The sequence below is a fragment of the Periophthalmus magnuspinnatus genome, chromosome 11, assembly GCF_009829125.3.
Source record: "Periophthalmus magnuspinnatus isolate fPerMag1 chromosome 11, fPerMag1.2.pri, whole genome shotgun sequence".
NCBI classification, from domain to species: Eukaryota; Metazoa; Chordata; class Actinopteri; order Gobiiformes; family Gobiidae; genus Periophthalmus; species Periophthalmus magnuspinnatus.
This window is the reverse complement of record NC_047136.2, coordinates 7,500,875-7,518,671: the sequence shown is the minus strand read 5'-3', so window position 1 is coordinate 7,518,671 and position 17,797 is coordinate 7,500,875. Positions and strand designations below refer to the sequence as shown.

The following is a 17,797-nucleotide window of genomic DNA, read 5'->3' as shown; positions in this document are numbered from 1 at the left end:
TACTGAAATTGAATTTGAAAATGTATTAATATAGGACAGTGTGCAGAAGGAGAAAACACACAGGACTAATGACTAATGACAGATGAGTAGTTAAAAATTCATGTACTTAAAATGACTCTGCCGCCGGTGCACCGGTAGCCTCACATAGCCACAAGTTATTTTTACACCCTTGGTTCAAATGTGGTGTATGACTGTATTGATGTACAGGGGACCCTCTGGTTGGGGGCTGTCATGTGAACAGTGAGGCTGGGGCAGGATTATCCAGGAGGCAGCTGCTGGTCCAGCTGCCCCACATGCCACACACCAAAGTCAGAGAACATTTGTTGACACTAAACCAATTCTCATGGACTCACACAATGGTGCCCTTTCACAGCGATTAGTAATGCGATCAGCCATTCTCAGTCGGCCTAATTTGAGACAAAACAAATTGGGAATAAGTTTGTACAGAAGCACTAGGTAGGTCACTACATAAACAATCAATAAAGTATGGGCTCACGGGGGATTGAACCAGCCACCTTCCGGTTCCTAAATTCCTATTGCGCTACATTGCTGCCACCCACTCACATAATCACTGTGCAAAAACAAGTTCTTAACAGTGCTGATTAAACTTTCCTTCTTAATTAACTTACAGTGTAGTGTGTATTTAAATCAAGAGGTGACTAGTGCTGTCCAAAAAACTAATGCCATCACATAATGTTTACAACCTGAAAGGTTTGCAGAGCTGACTATAACTATAACTGTATACATTCATCATTTATGTCATATGACTAGTTATTATTTAGACCACCACTGTATTCAACATTGTGCTCATAACCAGCAATAACCCAACATAATACCCACGCCTGTTGTCATGTCTGCCCCACATACCCAAGCTGTTTATGGCATATTAACAATGCTGTCAGTGTTAAAAGGTAAATACATTAAAAGTCAGGAGACTCTGAGGCCATGGATGTACAGTAAAGGAGTCACATTTCTGCTGAGGGCACACTTTAGTGGAGTACCACTATCCTCCGACTCTCCTCCTTCACAGGGAAATGTCAATTAAGAGCAAAGCATCCGTCCAAATCCACCAAATCAGCAGAGCCGTTCTCATGGGGCACAGTCAGAAAACTGCTCTGAGTGCTTCAAGTAATGTCCTGCCTTGAATATTATTGGACTATTATGAAGACATCAGTGGGACTTATCACAATTTAAAGACACAGAGAAGGGAAAGGAAAAGAATAGGAAATAGTAAGTTGGAAACGTATATAAATCGATGAGGAATCGGGCTTGTTTTCAAAACAGACCTTTGACAATAGTACAAAGTAACTTAATGTCAATCAGCTTGAATCATGGGAGAAAACGTGTATTTAATACTTTAGTCTAAGCTGAAAAAGCAGCTTGGATGAGCAGCGAAATGTCTTCAATCAAATAACTTTCTGTCCAGGTGACAGATTTGAATTTTTCTTTTAATATGGATCATACCCTGACATTTTAGACTTTGCAATTCACAGGCTTACAATTTACAGGCCAACACTTAGACATACAATTTACAGGCCAATACTAATCAGGTTTAACAAATACTAACCAGGGCAATAAATTGAGAATTTAAAGACATCTCTGACAACTACACAGCTAAACTAACTAAAAGTTTTAGTCTAGTGCTGAAGGGATGAAAGTCAGCTTCAGAGGTGGACCTAACATTAGCTTGTCTCCTTTACTAATTGCTCCAGAACTTTTGGGAAGAGAAGTGCATGCTTTGCTGTATACACAGAATATCTGACTTTTCCACAAAAGCCAACTGAGTGTAATTTGTCTCATGGACACTGTGGAGAATCGAGAAAAATGCAAGCGCAGTACAAGACATAAAAGGAACGAGAGAAGAGGAAGAAAGGATGGAGCGGAGGAGAGATCTCATTGTGTGTTCCACTAAACTATCGTCATTCATTTAAGTCCCTGGTTTTACACGGTTTATCTTCTCTGAAACTCTAACTGATCAGAGGTCCAGGGCTGAGAAAGTGCACAGATTTGGCTGTGGGCCGCTAAAACTCCTGAGGCCCATTGGGGGAGCTCTTGGGGCAGACGCAGGGAAATGTACGGCAGGATACAGGGAACCAGATTGCTTTTAATGGAGGCTGCTTTTATGGCTCTGTTCCTGTAAGCAGATAGTATAAGTGAAAACATCTCGCGTTACTTTGACACAGCTGTGAAAATATTATGAGATAAAATGGTGGATAATGAAGATATACACCGATCAGGATGGCATTATCACCACTACTACTTGAAGTGCACAGCACCTCAGTGTCTTCACTCCAAAATCACTTCAAATTTTGGAAGCAAGTATTCTTTTTGTCTGTTATTTTAGGGCTGTGTAATTAGCCACATTTTAAGAGATCACTGATATGTTTTTTTTCAACTGAGAGGTTTATAGCAAATCCTCTGACTGGTTTGGAGCAGACGTCAGACTTAGGAGGAAGAAATTTGACTTTTTTGTTGAATAGGAATGACTTAAAATGCGTTTTATGTTCAAGAAATTTTGAGAGCCATTTTTATTAGCTTTGGACATCACGACTGATCAACATGAGGAAAAAATTAGGTAACTGCATTTTTTTTTTTTTTTTTTTTTTGGATGCAAGGATCTAAATTAAGTATATAGTGAAATGTTGCTCACTGTGTATGTATAGTTTTGATATGCACATAACAATAATGTAAGCTTTTATATTGTATTTAACTTTCATTACAGCTATTATAAAAAAAATATATAGATATTCCGTTCTTATTTGAATTGTCCACTTTTGTAAATGGAGAGCTGCTTTGACAAATGAATCTTCTTTGGATAACTTCTTGGTGGTTCTGTCAAGTGCACACAGTATTAAACCGTTGTGGATGAAGTACTCGATTTTGTTACGTTTTGTTAAGTAAAAGTAAAAGTATCACATGAAAAAATCTTAAAAGTATTTAAGTGTGTTTAAAGTTTACTTTTAGTGTAAAAATATTTCACACAAGTGTTGTTAGTGTGTTAAAGTGTTAAATGTAGTAATATTGATTAAAAATGATACAATACAAATCAGTTTTTTCTTATGAATTCTGTGTATTAATTTTTGTTTGCCCAAAAGCCAAAGCTTGAACTCAAAAACTTATACTATACTATACTATACTATACTATACTATACTATACTATACTATACTATACTATACTATACTAAATACAGTGGGGTAGAAAGTACAGATATCTGCTCTCATATGTAGTGAAGAAAAAGTAAAAAGTATCCACTGTAAAATGTACTTAAGTAAAGTACAGATACCAAAAAATTCTACTTACGTATAGTACTTTATTACTTATACTTCATTACCTTCCACCTCTGGTATTAAAGTTCAGAAGAAATAGGCAGTAATCCTTCGTTTGGGCCAGTAGTACAGTACGGCGAAGGTTTCACGTGTCAGAGTGAATGATGGACCGATAAAAGATTTATGATTATTAACAACCAAAGTGCAAGTCTGAAAAACTCAGGGTGAGCATGGACATAAAGTGAGAGAGGTCATGGTTAAGAGAGGTTTGGGCACACACTCGTACATACCAGTGGGATTGATCAATGCTTCTCTGACAATGGCTCTCAGGGATTGACTTGCTGGTGGTGCACGCGCAAACAAAAAGATTATTGACCACCGCCCAGCCGCCACCCACAAGGACAGGTAAACATAACTATCCACTTAAACAAACGCTCTCATGTCGAAGTCACAATCAGAAAATGCCATGTATTTATTTATCATATTGACACACGCATCTGCCTTGAACTTGTGTCAGGGGTCACCTTGGTTATGTGGCCCATGAAGAGACATAAGGGAGAAGATTGGAGGTGATGTAGCACTAAGGAGGAGTGAATTGTCGTCAGCACAGAGGGGAAAAAGGTGGTAACAGTGAAAGATATTAATAGCGGTTCCCTTGACTTTAAATAGCGACTGTGCAGGGGAAAAATGTGCACAGGTAGGCTGCAAGCTAGCACAGAGCGGGCTGGTCCTCTGTCCCGTGAGCTAACACACAACGCTTGCGCCCTCACCCCTCCTCCTGCTGCGGGACGGCAAACTTTTCAAAGCCAACACACAAACAAATAGCAGATGAAAAGTGCTTTTCACAGCAAAAGGAGCTGACTGGGCCATTTGGTGGCTCCAGTATAAGTCCCAGGAAGAGAGTGTGTGACGTGTGTGTGTTTTCTACTGATGCCACAACCTTCAGAAATGTATGTGAACAGATCAATTATTTACACTGAAAAAACAATGTTGGGTAATGAGTGTTAGTCACACAAGTCACACAAGTCACAAAGGAGCAGCACTTTACAAGAGGAGTTCAAATAAAAGCACTTTAAAAAGTTTGCTGGAAACAACTCATCCACTGTCAGACTGAACATGATGCATTTCAAACACACTGACATTTTCCTCACTGCTGTGTGTCAAACCAGTCACAACAGCCTTAAAAGTACCTGCGATTGAGACAGCTGTTCAAATGTGTTTCACAGAAATATGTCTTTCTTTTTTACTCCAATGTATTTGTTTACAAGGGCTTTCTTAAAATTCCTTCTTTATTTAAAGATGGATAACACCCAGACTATATTTCCATAAAGAAATGTGTCCTCTGACTTTGACCCCATTGGGTTTCCCTGTCAGGAGGAGGGTTAGTGTTAGCCCCTTCAGCCCCTAAAAGATGTTCTAAAGCTGTTTGCTGCTTTGTTTGCTTTTTCAGCAAAAATCCCTTTAAATAAAGGTAACGTTCTCCTTCTAACATCATGTGACTTTGTGAAATCCCCCAGTGGCCCATACACAGGTCATCTGGGCGCTCGAGGACACTTACAGCTCAAGGGAACCTACTAAAAATGTTTGTATAATCTTTGAATGCTGCACAACTGCATCTGAGCTTGAATATGATATAAATGTCTAAAGTTATGTCATAGTCTTAAAATTGTTCAACTTATTTACATAAGTTTATATGAGGGTTTACATTAGAGGCTAGGTCATATATGGGGTCTTTTTTACATATATATATGCCATCACCCTACATATCACTCCCAAAATATTAGCAGAGCTTATCAGCTACTGAAACTTTTTGGAACTGGAAAATACAAAAGAAAAAACAGCCTGTTCAGTGGGTTCGCTGGTTGCCTTGAAAGCTTGAGCCCACAGGGACAGCTTAGGGTTAGAGTGAGCAGCACATATGTCCACTCATATGCTCATCATGTATTGAAACAAAACTGTATGTCTGGCATTAGAATAGAGCTACATTTGTATAATGTCATATTTCATATTGTGTTTTATAAGTTTTTCATGAAGCATTTACTAACCTGGTACCTCTTAATATCTCATTTCTGCTGTCACTGCACATACATTTCTCGTAATAGCAAAAATGCTGAATAACATAAACTGAGCTAACATGAACTAACGTAAGTACATGTGGGGCTTGGGGTAATTGTAATAATGTTCAAAAGACAATTAGCATAAGGCGGAGAGTGTATAAATATGATTTATACTCATGTCAAATAAGCTGGAAGAAATGTTGAGTATCGTAAAACCATAAATGAGCTTATAATCATAAGTAAGCACTGACCCATACTTGCACTCACGTCTTCTTCACAGAGGCCCTTGGCCAATCAGAGTCCAGCATGGTGTCTGCTCTATTTACTTGTCAGTTAGAGTACAGTGACATTTAGCTTCGGTAGTGTTAGCCCAATTAGCTTCACATCCCCATAGAACTAAGAGCACAGCCTGTCACCCCGCTATACGCTGACATTTTGACTCTTATGCAACATGATCATGGGAACTATAGGGTTCCACATAAGAAAGAAATCCTCAAATATTTATACAATTCTTCAAAACTGGTGGTAGTACCAGTCATGTGGTTTTGCTGAGCTGCAGATGTTCATACGCCCTGCTTGACCAGGTCTCCCAATGAATTTAAGGCCGATCATCATTAGTCTGTGGCAGTTATAATCCAGTTACAATGGCAACAGGGATCTCAGATGATGGATTACGGAGGGTCAGGGGCAGCTCAACAGAAAAAAAAACATTTGAACTGGGGGTAATGGGATTGGCCTGGGTAAGATTTGAGGCCAGGGGTGTGAGAAAGGACCTGCAACCTCCACCAGGTAAAGGGCTTTCAACAGTGAAAACGGCTAATATTAATATTAAAATACAATATATAAATGCGAGTCATACGAGCTCATACAAGCTGCAAATTTGCAGCATTTTAGATAAAAATGGACAAGAGACAGTTGGCAGTGCATTTGAAATGCAAAAAAAGTTGATTTAATGTTAAGTCTCACTTTAAAATAATAAGTACCACCTGTAAATAAATGTATGATGTGATCCACACAGACAAGCTCCTTGTGAAAACAGTTACCATGACAGCGATATGTGAGTTTGTCCCAGGAAAAGTCAAACAGTGCTCTGTCAGGAGCAGCTGTGGCTCTGGCTCTCTGATGGGGTCTTTTAGACACACGATCCAGAGACATCCACACGTTTCTCACAACAAAAGTCCATGTTTTCTTCTGCTATTTCCTAAATACAGAAGTGCAGAGTTTGTAAAAGTGCAGAGGAAGAAGTGCTTATTGGGATGAAGGACACGTTTTTACTTATTTAAAAAAAAAAAAATCCTACAAATGATGAAAGCTCTTGGTTGCTGCTGACATAAAAAAAAAAATGTTTTATGAAAATTTTCTTCATTCCCATGTGGCCTAACCAAAACATTAGGCAGAAGTGTTCAAGTTTATGGATATTAGCCCAAATTATGAGACTAATCATGGAGGTAAATGTGACAACAGCAGATCAGTGTTTGTATGAGGAGTGGGTGAGGGGAGCTTTGAATAATTCATTCAATGACTCTGGTCCTGCCTCCGCTTGTTAGGCCCACACTGTATATCTGCTAGGAGAAAACAAAATAATAAATGTGTCCAACAAACAGCTTTTTGTAAAACATATGAAGTGAGGCATCAGCTTCTCCTCAATGAAAGCATGACTTGTATATTTTGGTCTAGTTCAGGTGTAAAAGCACACAAAAAACACCCAAATAATACTGGCTCAAAAACATATGTGTGTACGTGACCAGACTTATTTTTTTACACATATACAGCTAGACAATATTTTATATAATTGATTACCACTGCAGTACGCTTACTATTTATTATGTCTACAATATTATTCGTTTGGTGATGCCACAAACTGGACAACACACAGCCCACTGTCTGGAGAACAGGTGCTTTAATGACAAATTAAACCAGGTCATTATGAGCAAAGATAGAACAAGGAGGGGGGGTGATAGCAGCGGCAGCAGTGACCACACAGCATGCGTATCTGGCAAGTAGAAAGATAGACGATGAGAAAAAGTGGACAGGAGAAGGTGTTTGAATAATGAACTGGAAGAAGAGGAGGGACAGTGAGGTGCACAGGGCTGTTGTCTGTGAGAGCTCATCACACACATGCTGACAGAGCTTTAATCTGGGGCCAAAGAAAAAGGGCACACTCACACACAGACATACACTAACAACATGTTATATCAGGTTTACTGTGTTTCATGTGGGTGATAGCCGTAAGATGCTGGTTTAGTTTGAGAACAAGGCATCAAGACATACTGATAAATGAGGCTGTCTGTACTAAATTTGAAAACATCCGGGGACATTTTGACATGTGGTGGGGGTTACTGAGGTTATTGCTTGCTTCGTGGAGACAAGCAGATGACACCACTAGGCCAAGTTACATAGACTGTAAGATAGATTAGTTTTATGTACACTGTGGATCTATGTATAATTTGCAGGGAAAGAAATAACACTGAGAAATGCAGGTGCTGGACCCTTCATAAGGTTACATTAAAGGAATGTGTAAAACTTGGGTGCAGAAAGACATTTGGATTTCAGAATACATGATCTGTTCACAAAGAAGCAGCAAAAAATACAAAACAAGAACAGAAAGAGGGAACCAACCCCTTTTTGGTAAGGCATTCACAGAAACTGTTACACCCTTGTTGGTTTCCTTTTTATTTTAATGTGGGTAATAATGAACGGTGAATTTGTCCTTATATTTGGCATGTGGTATGCACTGTCATAGTCGGGAAATGTTTGGGGGAGTGGAGGGAAAAATAAAATGTGTTAGTGTAGCAAGTGCAACAAAACCAAACATTTAGACTGGAGGAGTAGAAAAAGTAGACTAGTGGTACAAATACAGGAAATGACCATTTGGAATTGAGGGAGCACACACGAGACTTTCTGACCACAAGGGACTGACAGCCAGTGCAATCATGAGTGAGTCGTTAACATTTCATTGTTGTTTATGTTGCGCCCACGTTGCAACTGGTCGGCTGGGCCTCCACATATTACAGGATCTCTATAAACCGCACACGCTCTGATGCACCCACATCAGCAAATGTGCACAGGGCAATCAGGACCTTTTCCTGCGAGCGTGCACAGTCAGCCACACACCCATGCATGCGCCATATACACAGCATAAGCGCTTTCTACAGGCCTTATAAATATACTCTCACAGATTGTGATTGTGTTTGAGCTGTGTCTCCATGGTGCAGCTTCCTCACATGTTTACAGTGGCTGCTGCCATAAATTAAAACAATCTTACAGTTAGAGTAGGCTGTGTGTGAGCACTGGCAGGCAGGGACACAAGGCAGCAGGGGGATCCCTCGTATGCAGCCAAAACACCAGACTGATGTCAGGCAATGGTTCAATAATGTGGTTCACATATGAAGAGAGCTGCAGCATCATGCGGGCTCCTCCGGCTGAAATATCAATCCAATAGAAGGTTCTCCCTGATAGCAAGGCGCACGTGCCAGGTGGAGTGAAATTACAACACATGGATACAAGATGAATGGTTTATATTGAACTTGAAAATATCTCACAATCCTACTGACAGTGCCAAAAAGCATCAAAGAATTCCCAAGTTACATTTTGAATTATCTTGCTAACAAACTATATGACAGAAATGACAAAACAACATCTATTTTTATTATTTAAAAGCCCTATTTGTTTGAATTTGTTCTGGCAGATCTAAAAGCAGTTAACTTGTTTACCTTTACAACCCATATAAAAGTCTTTCCAATGCAGACAACTTAACATTTCAATTTAGTCCTAAGTGTCTCATCTAAATCATGTAATTGCATAAAGCATCTTGTTAATTCCTTAACACGTTCGCTGTGGAGTTATTTTCCACATTATTCAGTGCGCTCTGATATGGGTGGCACGCAGGAGCACCCAGCCATTAGGCCCAGACCTCAAGTGTGCTGCTACGGGATAATGGCATGGCTAACGCTATTGATTTACTTTGCCTTATGGTCTTGAGCGTCCACGCACTGAGCCTGCTCTTAAAGCTCTCCCCGACACTCTGCTCCTTGATGAACACAAAGCAGGCTGCTCTAAAAGTGTTGTGGATATGGGTCATAAAAGCAAAGTAAATAACTGCCAGTCGACGCGGGAGATATCCAGACTCCTACACATGTGCTGTCAGTGAGTGTTAGCGTACAAAAGGAAGCACTTTTACAGTATTTAAGAGCTACACTGAGTACAATATTTAGGGAAAAGTAAAAAGATGTTAACCAGCCTCTCCGCCCACAGTACTGTCGGAAGATGAGTGTAGCCTTAATGTAAACCAGGGTGGTGCGTCAAAACTAAAACGCAAGAAATATATTCAAATGTGAGTGGGATTATAATGTAGCAAAGAGGTGCTTGGTGATAATATGTCACACTGTATAGCTATAGGTCACGGTTTACTACTTTGTAACCATGTAGTTTTAAATAGTTTGAACAATGGATGTGTAATTGGACAGCAACAACATTGTATACTTTCAGGAGCAACGGGGGAAAAATCTGGAAAATCAACAACATCCCTCAGCGGCAGCTTTTGGTTTAAATAAACGACTGCTACAAGAAAGTGACACAACAATCTGTCATTATTTGCAGCTTCTGTACAGTGTCGACTGTGGAGGACTTGCCATCTCTGCACAAAGTGACACAGGGAGGGAGCCTCAGATAGAGATGAAATATAAAGCTCTGACACCTTGATCACGGGTGGATTTTCTGGAGCATTCACAACCAGTCAAAATAAAGTCTTGGTGTTTTGTCTCTCAGCCAAAGGCCGTGGTATTTCTGTCCAGCTTCAGTGTGATTATAACATCAACACAGATTAGACGTAGATTCGTTAACTGTGTGAGACTATAGAAGACACAGACCAGTATCCACAGCATGGAGTTTAGCGTTAGGCTAGTTCGGGTTTAGAAGTTCTGCTCAGCCAGTTGAATAAATAACATGTTATGTGTCTGTGGGTGGCCTGTACACAAAGTCAGATGCAGATGACTTTTATATGAGGACAAACCACAGATCTTCATAATGTAAATTTTGTTGTTAAAGTTGTTTTAAGGTTATGGTAGTGTATGTCCCTGTTGCCTGAAGGTTGTCCCAAAACACGTGGAAACACAATGTGCGTAATGTCCTGGTGCTGGGTGAATGTGAGCACGAGCAGAGCCTGGATATTACAGGGGAAACCTGATTCTCTGTCGTCCATCCTGGGACAGACAGTCCTCGATCCCCCGGGAGACGTATTTTGCTCCGAAAGGAGAAATTAATACAGCAGTTAACCTCGGCTCTCTCCTGTTCAACTCTGTTCTTTTTCCTCTATATTTCTACCTTTATGTACAAACAAATCAGAGGGCCTGGCCACAGCCCTGTATCTACTGAAGGACAACGCCTCCATTACATTTGTGAGGATCAGTCATACTACCTTTCTTTGAGAGTCACCTTTAAGCATCTTCTGACGGTGTTTCGAGACACTAGATCCCACTCTGCTCATGGCGCTTGCTGCTCTCATGGAGGACAAGCTGAAAACTTCCTATGAGATCAATAGTAGATCATATTATCATTACTATTACTCATTCAGTGCAACGGGAGTCTACATTTTTCCCTTTATGTAGCCAGCATCACCGATGCTAACAGGTAGCGCAATTACAAACCACAAAGCCTCAGAGGCTGAAGGTAGAACCAGGACATGATACACACAAATGCCTGGAGAAAACATACGAAAGGAAAACTATGAAAATGTTTAATGTTGAGAGTAAAAACATTAGTGATTGACACTTAACTGTGATGGGCTAAATCCACATGTCACTCACTCAGAGCAAAGGCTGACCAATAAGAGGAGAGGGTGGGGAAACGTGTCTATGTTTGTGCCCAGAGTTACAGACTCAATAACAAAATGACAGTGTCACCACAATAGCATATCATCACAGGGATCAGATCACGATTCATTGTTACTGCCATAGTCCAAAGAAGAGTTTGAGTTTTCACTCAGAAGAAAGTGAAGTAGGACGTGTGGATGAACAAATGAGCAAAGGCATGTGAGCCGTGAAGGATTCTTAATGGGGCAGAATTTACTGAAGCCGCTGAAGTGGGCAGATAAAACCTGCTTGTGGTAAATGAACAACAGGCAAATCCCTCACACTGTAGCACATCCACACTTTACCCAGCTCTCACTCCGTCAAACAAAATCATCAATAAACATGGTTCTGTATAAGCTGACACAGACGTTACAACAAAAAGCTATTTTCTGAAATTATTGAGATAATTAAAAATAAAAAGTGCTCAACACTAACGGTTGAGTTGTGTTTTGAGACAGCCAAAGGGGCTCATTTCAGTAGATTTTGTGTCGCATGGTTAAAGATGTGCACATGAGTGGCCAGAATGAAGTAGAAAGGTAAACTCTAAACTAAGGAGAAACAAAAATGCTGGGGTACACTAAAGTATTCAATCAACTGTATGACTAATCTAAATTAGTTTAATAATGTCAAAAAAGCAATTGACCTTTAATGAAACGCCTTGCAGGCGTCGGACTATGTACACAGATGTGAGTGCATAAGATGTGTGAAGAATTAAGTGTGGGCAGCCAGACATATTTCAGAGGCTCTTGGACTGAAGTGTCAACACAGAGCTTATGGAGAGTTGGGACTTCTGCAGGGGGTATCTCCCATCACATCTATAAATAATGTGCTCCTAGGCCCCGGCTTTTATAAACACACGTCGTCACAGCAGCGGCCTGTGCCATAAAAGGTTAACGTAAGGGATTCCCACACCACATATATCTTAAACACATGTGAAGGTAGGACTGGACCATAGGCTCATATTGATTGATCACAATTTTCAACTCAATTTTATTTTATCTGTTTAAAACAAATTAATAATGGCTTTGTATATTGATCTCCTTAATATTTATACACTTTTCATCGTGACATTTAACACAAAAATAGTCATTTTTCTTCCTAAAGGCTAAACTCTGTTCAAACCACATGGTTTAAGTGACAGAGATTGGCTGTGGACCTCTCAAACCTATCACTGATAATTAGAAATGACTGGATCTCAATTGCACTTAAAATTCAATTAATTGCAGATTTGCCATTTTGGGTTGCCAAGCAACAAGACATTGTATCACAAAACATTACCGCATATTTTAATTTACAGAAATATAAACAAACCAAATCTTTGAACTTTATGTGACCATCTGTGTATGAAATATTTAGTCGTTGAGCATTTGTAATAGACACTTTTAGGCTGATGAAACGGTCACATATCTCATGCCTGTGTGATTCTGCCGGTCATTTCGTCTCTTCCTTTGCAGAACATCAATAATAAATGTCCAGTATATTTTCTCTCTCCTTAGAACCAATCAATCACTGTACTCTGTACTTTTCCTGTCCATCTCTGTACTCTGACTCATCTTGGTGCCCCATAACTGGACACTCAATGCCTAAGATGTGACACATACCACTGCTTGCTACAGTAGAGAGATATGCTTGTGTGGTATTGGCAAGTTCCCCGTTGGTATAAATTACAAAGGCTACTAAACAGACGGCAGCATGTGAGGGGCTAAATGTCGCATGGCCTATGGTGCAACTGAGCCACAGGGCAAAGGTGAGAAAAAGACAGTACAACCCTCTCCATCTGAATGTTGATTCTGACGTGCAAACCTCAAAGGGTATGCCAACACACTTACACAGATACATATCATAAACAGATGAACAAACAAAACAACAAAAGAGATATTTCGGTTGCTACTTCAAAATGCATTCTCTTCTCTTCAAGTAAGGACTGTGAAATAACAGTTTTTAAAAGGCCTGGTGGTTTAATCATTGACTGTATGGGTTTAATTTCTATCTATTTTGTCTGTTGTCTGAGCTGCAACTCAAATGGTGTTGTCCTGCATATTTGCAGTAACCCAACCTCTATGCCATCAAGAAGAATCCCTGTCGTGATATGAGAAAATAATTATCACAACTCTTTTCTTGATATTGATCCTGATTTTCCGATTTGATTTTTATTTTGTTTTACTAAAACCAAAAAATGGGGGGCTTTCAATGACAAATTTTATCATAAACAATACATAACAGACTTGTAACCACTGACGCAAAAATAGTCAAATTTATTCTTTCACGTTTGAATTTTGCCCCAAAATACTGAAGACGCTGCCTTACTGTTATCTATATTAAATTTGCAAAAAAACAGGAAAACTGGATTTTCTAAGAACCAAATCTCAACACACTTAGTGAGGATTTGAGCTGCTCAGACTGGCAGCGCAGTGAAGAGACTTAACACTGACAAAGAGGACCTTTACATTGAATGAATGAGGGGGGCATTAGAGGACAAGTGGCACTTAACATTTCAAATGCACAGTTTAAATTAGGATCCCAGTGAAACCCACTTAACTCAGGTCGGAGAGAAAAGTCAACCATTATGCTATTGCTAAAAAACCTAAATAAACTATTGGAAAAGTTTTTTGTTTTTTTAAATACATAATCTCTTGAAATGTGTAACTTGATGTATTGTAGGTCACTAAAATTATACATTGACAAAGGTTTTGCTGCAGCTCATTATAATAATCTTGCGTAGGCTTGTCAAAACTGTGGTTGCTCAAACTAAAATATATTTCAGGCTCTATATTTTGGGACCAAAATAGCTAGTTTTGCTTTAATTAAAGAGTGACGTAATGTTTATCTTGGGAGTACATCTGCTTGTGCAAGTATGCATCTTACTGTATCCGCAGCTGTGTTGGGCAGAAGGAGCACGGTGCTTCTGAGGTGAGAGCTGGGACTAAAGTAGGTGTCTATGGAGAGAGATTACAGTGGAGAGCGGCGTCACCTCTTTTGCACAACACACAAACATACACACACACACCTGCAAATGATAACCACATCTGTTCAACACAGTTACACCACTGCTCCAATTAAAGGATCAGGGGGGGTTAGCGCTGCGTCGCTACAAAGCTGATCTGGGGCTCAATTCAATTACAATAGATCAAATGCATCATAATTGAGCATTCCCGTATAATTAATTTCCCGGTCACATGGTACAAATCTCAGTGTGGTAAGCATCTCGTGCACAATTAATCAAAAAGGACACACAGATGCAGGTAATGCTACGTCATGGGAATCCAGGTAGGGACAGAAATGTGCAGAAATGCAATATACAGTGTTTGCTACATACTAGTCAAGTGCACCCAGCTGCTATAATAAGAAAAGAACAACAAGCCAGATGTCACCCAGAATGTCACAGGTAAAGGCCAAAGACACCTAATGAGTAACAATAAATACATGACGCATGGTACATGACAAGCTCAACTCCCATGAGATGAGGAAAAAAGAACAACAAAACAAATGTTATATGTGATGGCTCTCTTGTGTGACAATGCTGCTGCTACTACTATATAATGAAGACACATATGCGACCATGGATGGGGTTTCCCTCTATAATAAACACATGCTGCCACTGGTAGAGGGACAGCTGGTCTTGTGTAAAAAAATTTTTTTTTAAAAAGCACAAAAAAAACATAGAATAAGGAGAAATCTCTCATGTAAAACAAGAAAGAACCTTTTGGAGACAGGCACCTAAATGCTCTGCAAAGGCACCACTTGTGCATTTTACAGGACACTTCTTAAACTTTAGTGACAGGCCTAAAGTTGGGCTCTGGTTTGTTTCAGTGGTGCGCTGTGCTATTTAACTGATGGGTCAAGCACCTCCAAGCATGACCTCATACTTTTCCAGTGTTTACATGTTGTATACATTACAGCTTATATGGCACTAAGCTTTAAAAGCCCTGACAGAATGCACTCTTGAGTGGGAGTCAGTTGGTGTGCTTTGGTCTCTTTTACTGCTTCTTTTATGTTTACACTCAACTTATTATAAAAAAATAGGCCTATACAAACTGCGTAAAAATACAAATAATGTGTCAGGAACAGCACAAGTGAATATTAACTTAGGCCTATTTATTAAATCTCAGTAGTTTTGGTTGAGAAAAGTTCCAGTCAATTAAACTGGAGAGAAAAGACTTACACATGATGTAAAGATGTTTCATGGCATGTGACCAAAATAATTGTCATGTAAACAACTATGTGTGTTAAAAATTCAAAGTTTAGATTTCAAAAACTTTAGTAAACTGGACTCACATAAACGCGTGGTAAATAAACGCCCATCCTCGTGGTCTTTCCAGCACGTTGTACAGGCAGTTCTGTAACTTTCTGTATCTCTTGCTGGATGCGGAGGTGCTGGCCCGAGGTCCTGGGGGTCCGGGCAGCGGGGTCCCAAGCAGACCGGTGCGGTGAGACGGGTGGCCTCGCTCCGGGGTGGATGGTTCGCTTCTCTCAGTGTGGACAGCGGTCAGAGCGACGAACTCCACCCGCCTGTCATCGTTTGGAGCTGGAGGAGCAAGCATCCTGATGCCGCCGTTGTTGGACGGGCTTCCTAACATCTTTCAGTGTGCACCTCAAACTACGTAAGAAGTTTGGAAGTAGTCATCCGGCTTAGGATTACAAGTTTAGCATCACTGGGCTCTGCAGCTGGCCTGATTCTTTAGCACAATATAACAGTTATCTGTAAATCAAGTCGCTAAAGTAGAAATTTGAATCACTCGGACGCTTTGTATGCTGCATTAAAACGCGCATTTTACCTGACATTGTTAAGAACTAAACTTGATTCCAAACTACACCAAAATCGCATGCACTGAATCCAAAAGCACAGCGGAGCTCTAAAAAGCGACCCGCTACTGGACTGGCATCACTTCCCGAAATGACAGCTCAAAGTGACCTCAAGTAAACGCCAAGAGCATTGAGAAAACTGCGAGGAGGCTACAAGTCATGGCGGTGAAGTTATGCGCGCGCAATGTTAGCGGTCCATCGCCTGTACAGTGACAATGAGTTAATTTACTGTAAAGTGATCAGCCTGAGACTTGCCCCATCCACTGCGTCCTCCTCCTCGCGCCCCATCTGTGGTCCAGAGAGGTGCTGTGCGCGCGCAACGCAAGAGAACAACAAGAGTGTGATGCACAAACTGCCAAGACTTTAGGAAAGTAGTCATAAACCACGCAGAAGTGTGATTCCACTATAAAACACCGGTGTACGTGATGGAGAGGGACGAGGTGCGCCTGTGATGAAGCGCGCGCAGGAAGAGGACCGACGCACGAACACGCAGCGACGGGACGGATGAAAATCGGTCCCCGAGTTTGTCTGTCTTATCCAGGACCAAAAAAGAAATAATTATTTTTGCAACAAAGTTTTGTACCGTTAACTTAATCAGTAACTCAACTGCTCGTCTCTTTTTCTGTCCTCAGAAACAAATATCATTAAGGTGTATTATGGAAAAGGGAGTTGACAATGAAATCCATCCGGGACAGGTGCTGGGACACTATCCACACATTTCCCTTTTCGGAGTGCATAGTAACGCCGTTTTCTAAATCAATGACTGTGACACACCAGAGGCTTGTGGTATGACACAAATACAGGAGACCTCTCTCAAATGTACCTTACTAGTAAATTCTGCTGTTGCCACTTACATAGTCATCTTACCAAAATCTTAAGGGGAATGTACCAAAAACCCAAGAAGATTGATATAGGCCTATAGGCTACTTAATTGTTAAGTGTCAAAAGTATGCAGATGGACATAGGGTTATCTCCAAATTACTTGTTTAGAAATATGTTGAGATGCAAAACCAGGGAAATTCTTCTAATTCTTCTTTGAAGAGTATTAGACAGAAATTGTCAAATGAACACTGTACGATTATACTGTATATTTAATTCTGCTTGTATTTCAGAGATTTCATAGTGGTTCAGATTCTGTTTGTGATAAAAGGGCTTCAGTGTAAAACATCTCATCTGTCTACCTCTTGTTTATAATAAGTATCTTAAATGCCCATGAAATGAAATTACTTGAGTTTTTAGGTATGCCTCTGAGGAACAGTATGCAAAGACTATAAAGTTTTCACAGTCACAGATCTGAACATTATTCCTCCATTAAACTGTTCCACTTGGCTAATCTTTACATCTTCACCTCCGGTCTCACACCATCAGCTTAAGGACTTCACGGTGGATAGTGAAACAGGATTGACTGTTGACAGCTAAACATTTTAGAGCAAAGTGTTAATGCACAGGGTCATTGGCTAGCATGGCTAATCAGACCTATTTAGGTGCCTGTGTTATTCAAAGGGTAACAAAAGGATAAGGTCATGCAACACTTTTGACAATACAGTGAGGTGGAAGAATACATAACTACTTCAAATACTATTAGGAGAAGTTTGCTTATAATTATTTCTAAGATTTTGAAAGGATTACAATTCCATGACTAGTTCATAAGTAATTACCTCAGTCAGACACTTTTTTATAAGTTAACTGTCCATAATTTAAGAAAAACAGTGTGAACAATGTCCCGCAATGTTCTGGTGCTTGTTGAAAGTTTTTTTATTTGTTTGAAGGTCAAGCAGGTTGACTCATCTATAACAGAATTTATGTGTGGATTACACTGAT

The 17,797-nt window shown here is 40.0% G+C and overlaps 1 protein-coding gene across 1 annotated transcript in view; it reads right to left on the bottom strand.

The window, feature by feature from the left end:
• The window catches only part of LOC117378731 (potassium voltage-gated channel subfamily KQT member 4), a 28,044-nt gene extending 11,755 nt beyond the window's left edge, over window positions 1-16,289 (bottom strand). The window contains exon 1 of the mRNA XM_033975392.2: window positions 15,449-16,289. Within this exon, the coding sequence (XP_033831283.1) occupies window positions 15,449-15,750 (302 nt within the window). The 5' untranslated portion in view covers window positions 15,751-16,289. The remainder of the gene's footprint in view (window positions 1-15,448) is intronic.
• Between the last annotated feature and the right edge of the window lie 1,508 nt (window positions 16,290-17,797).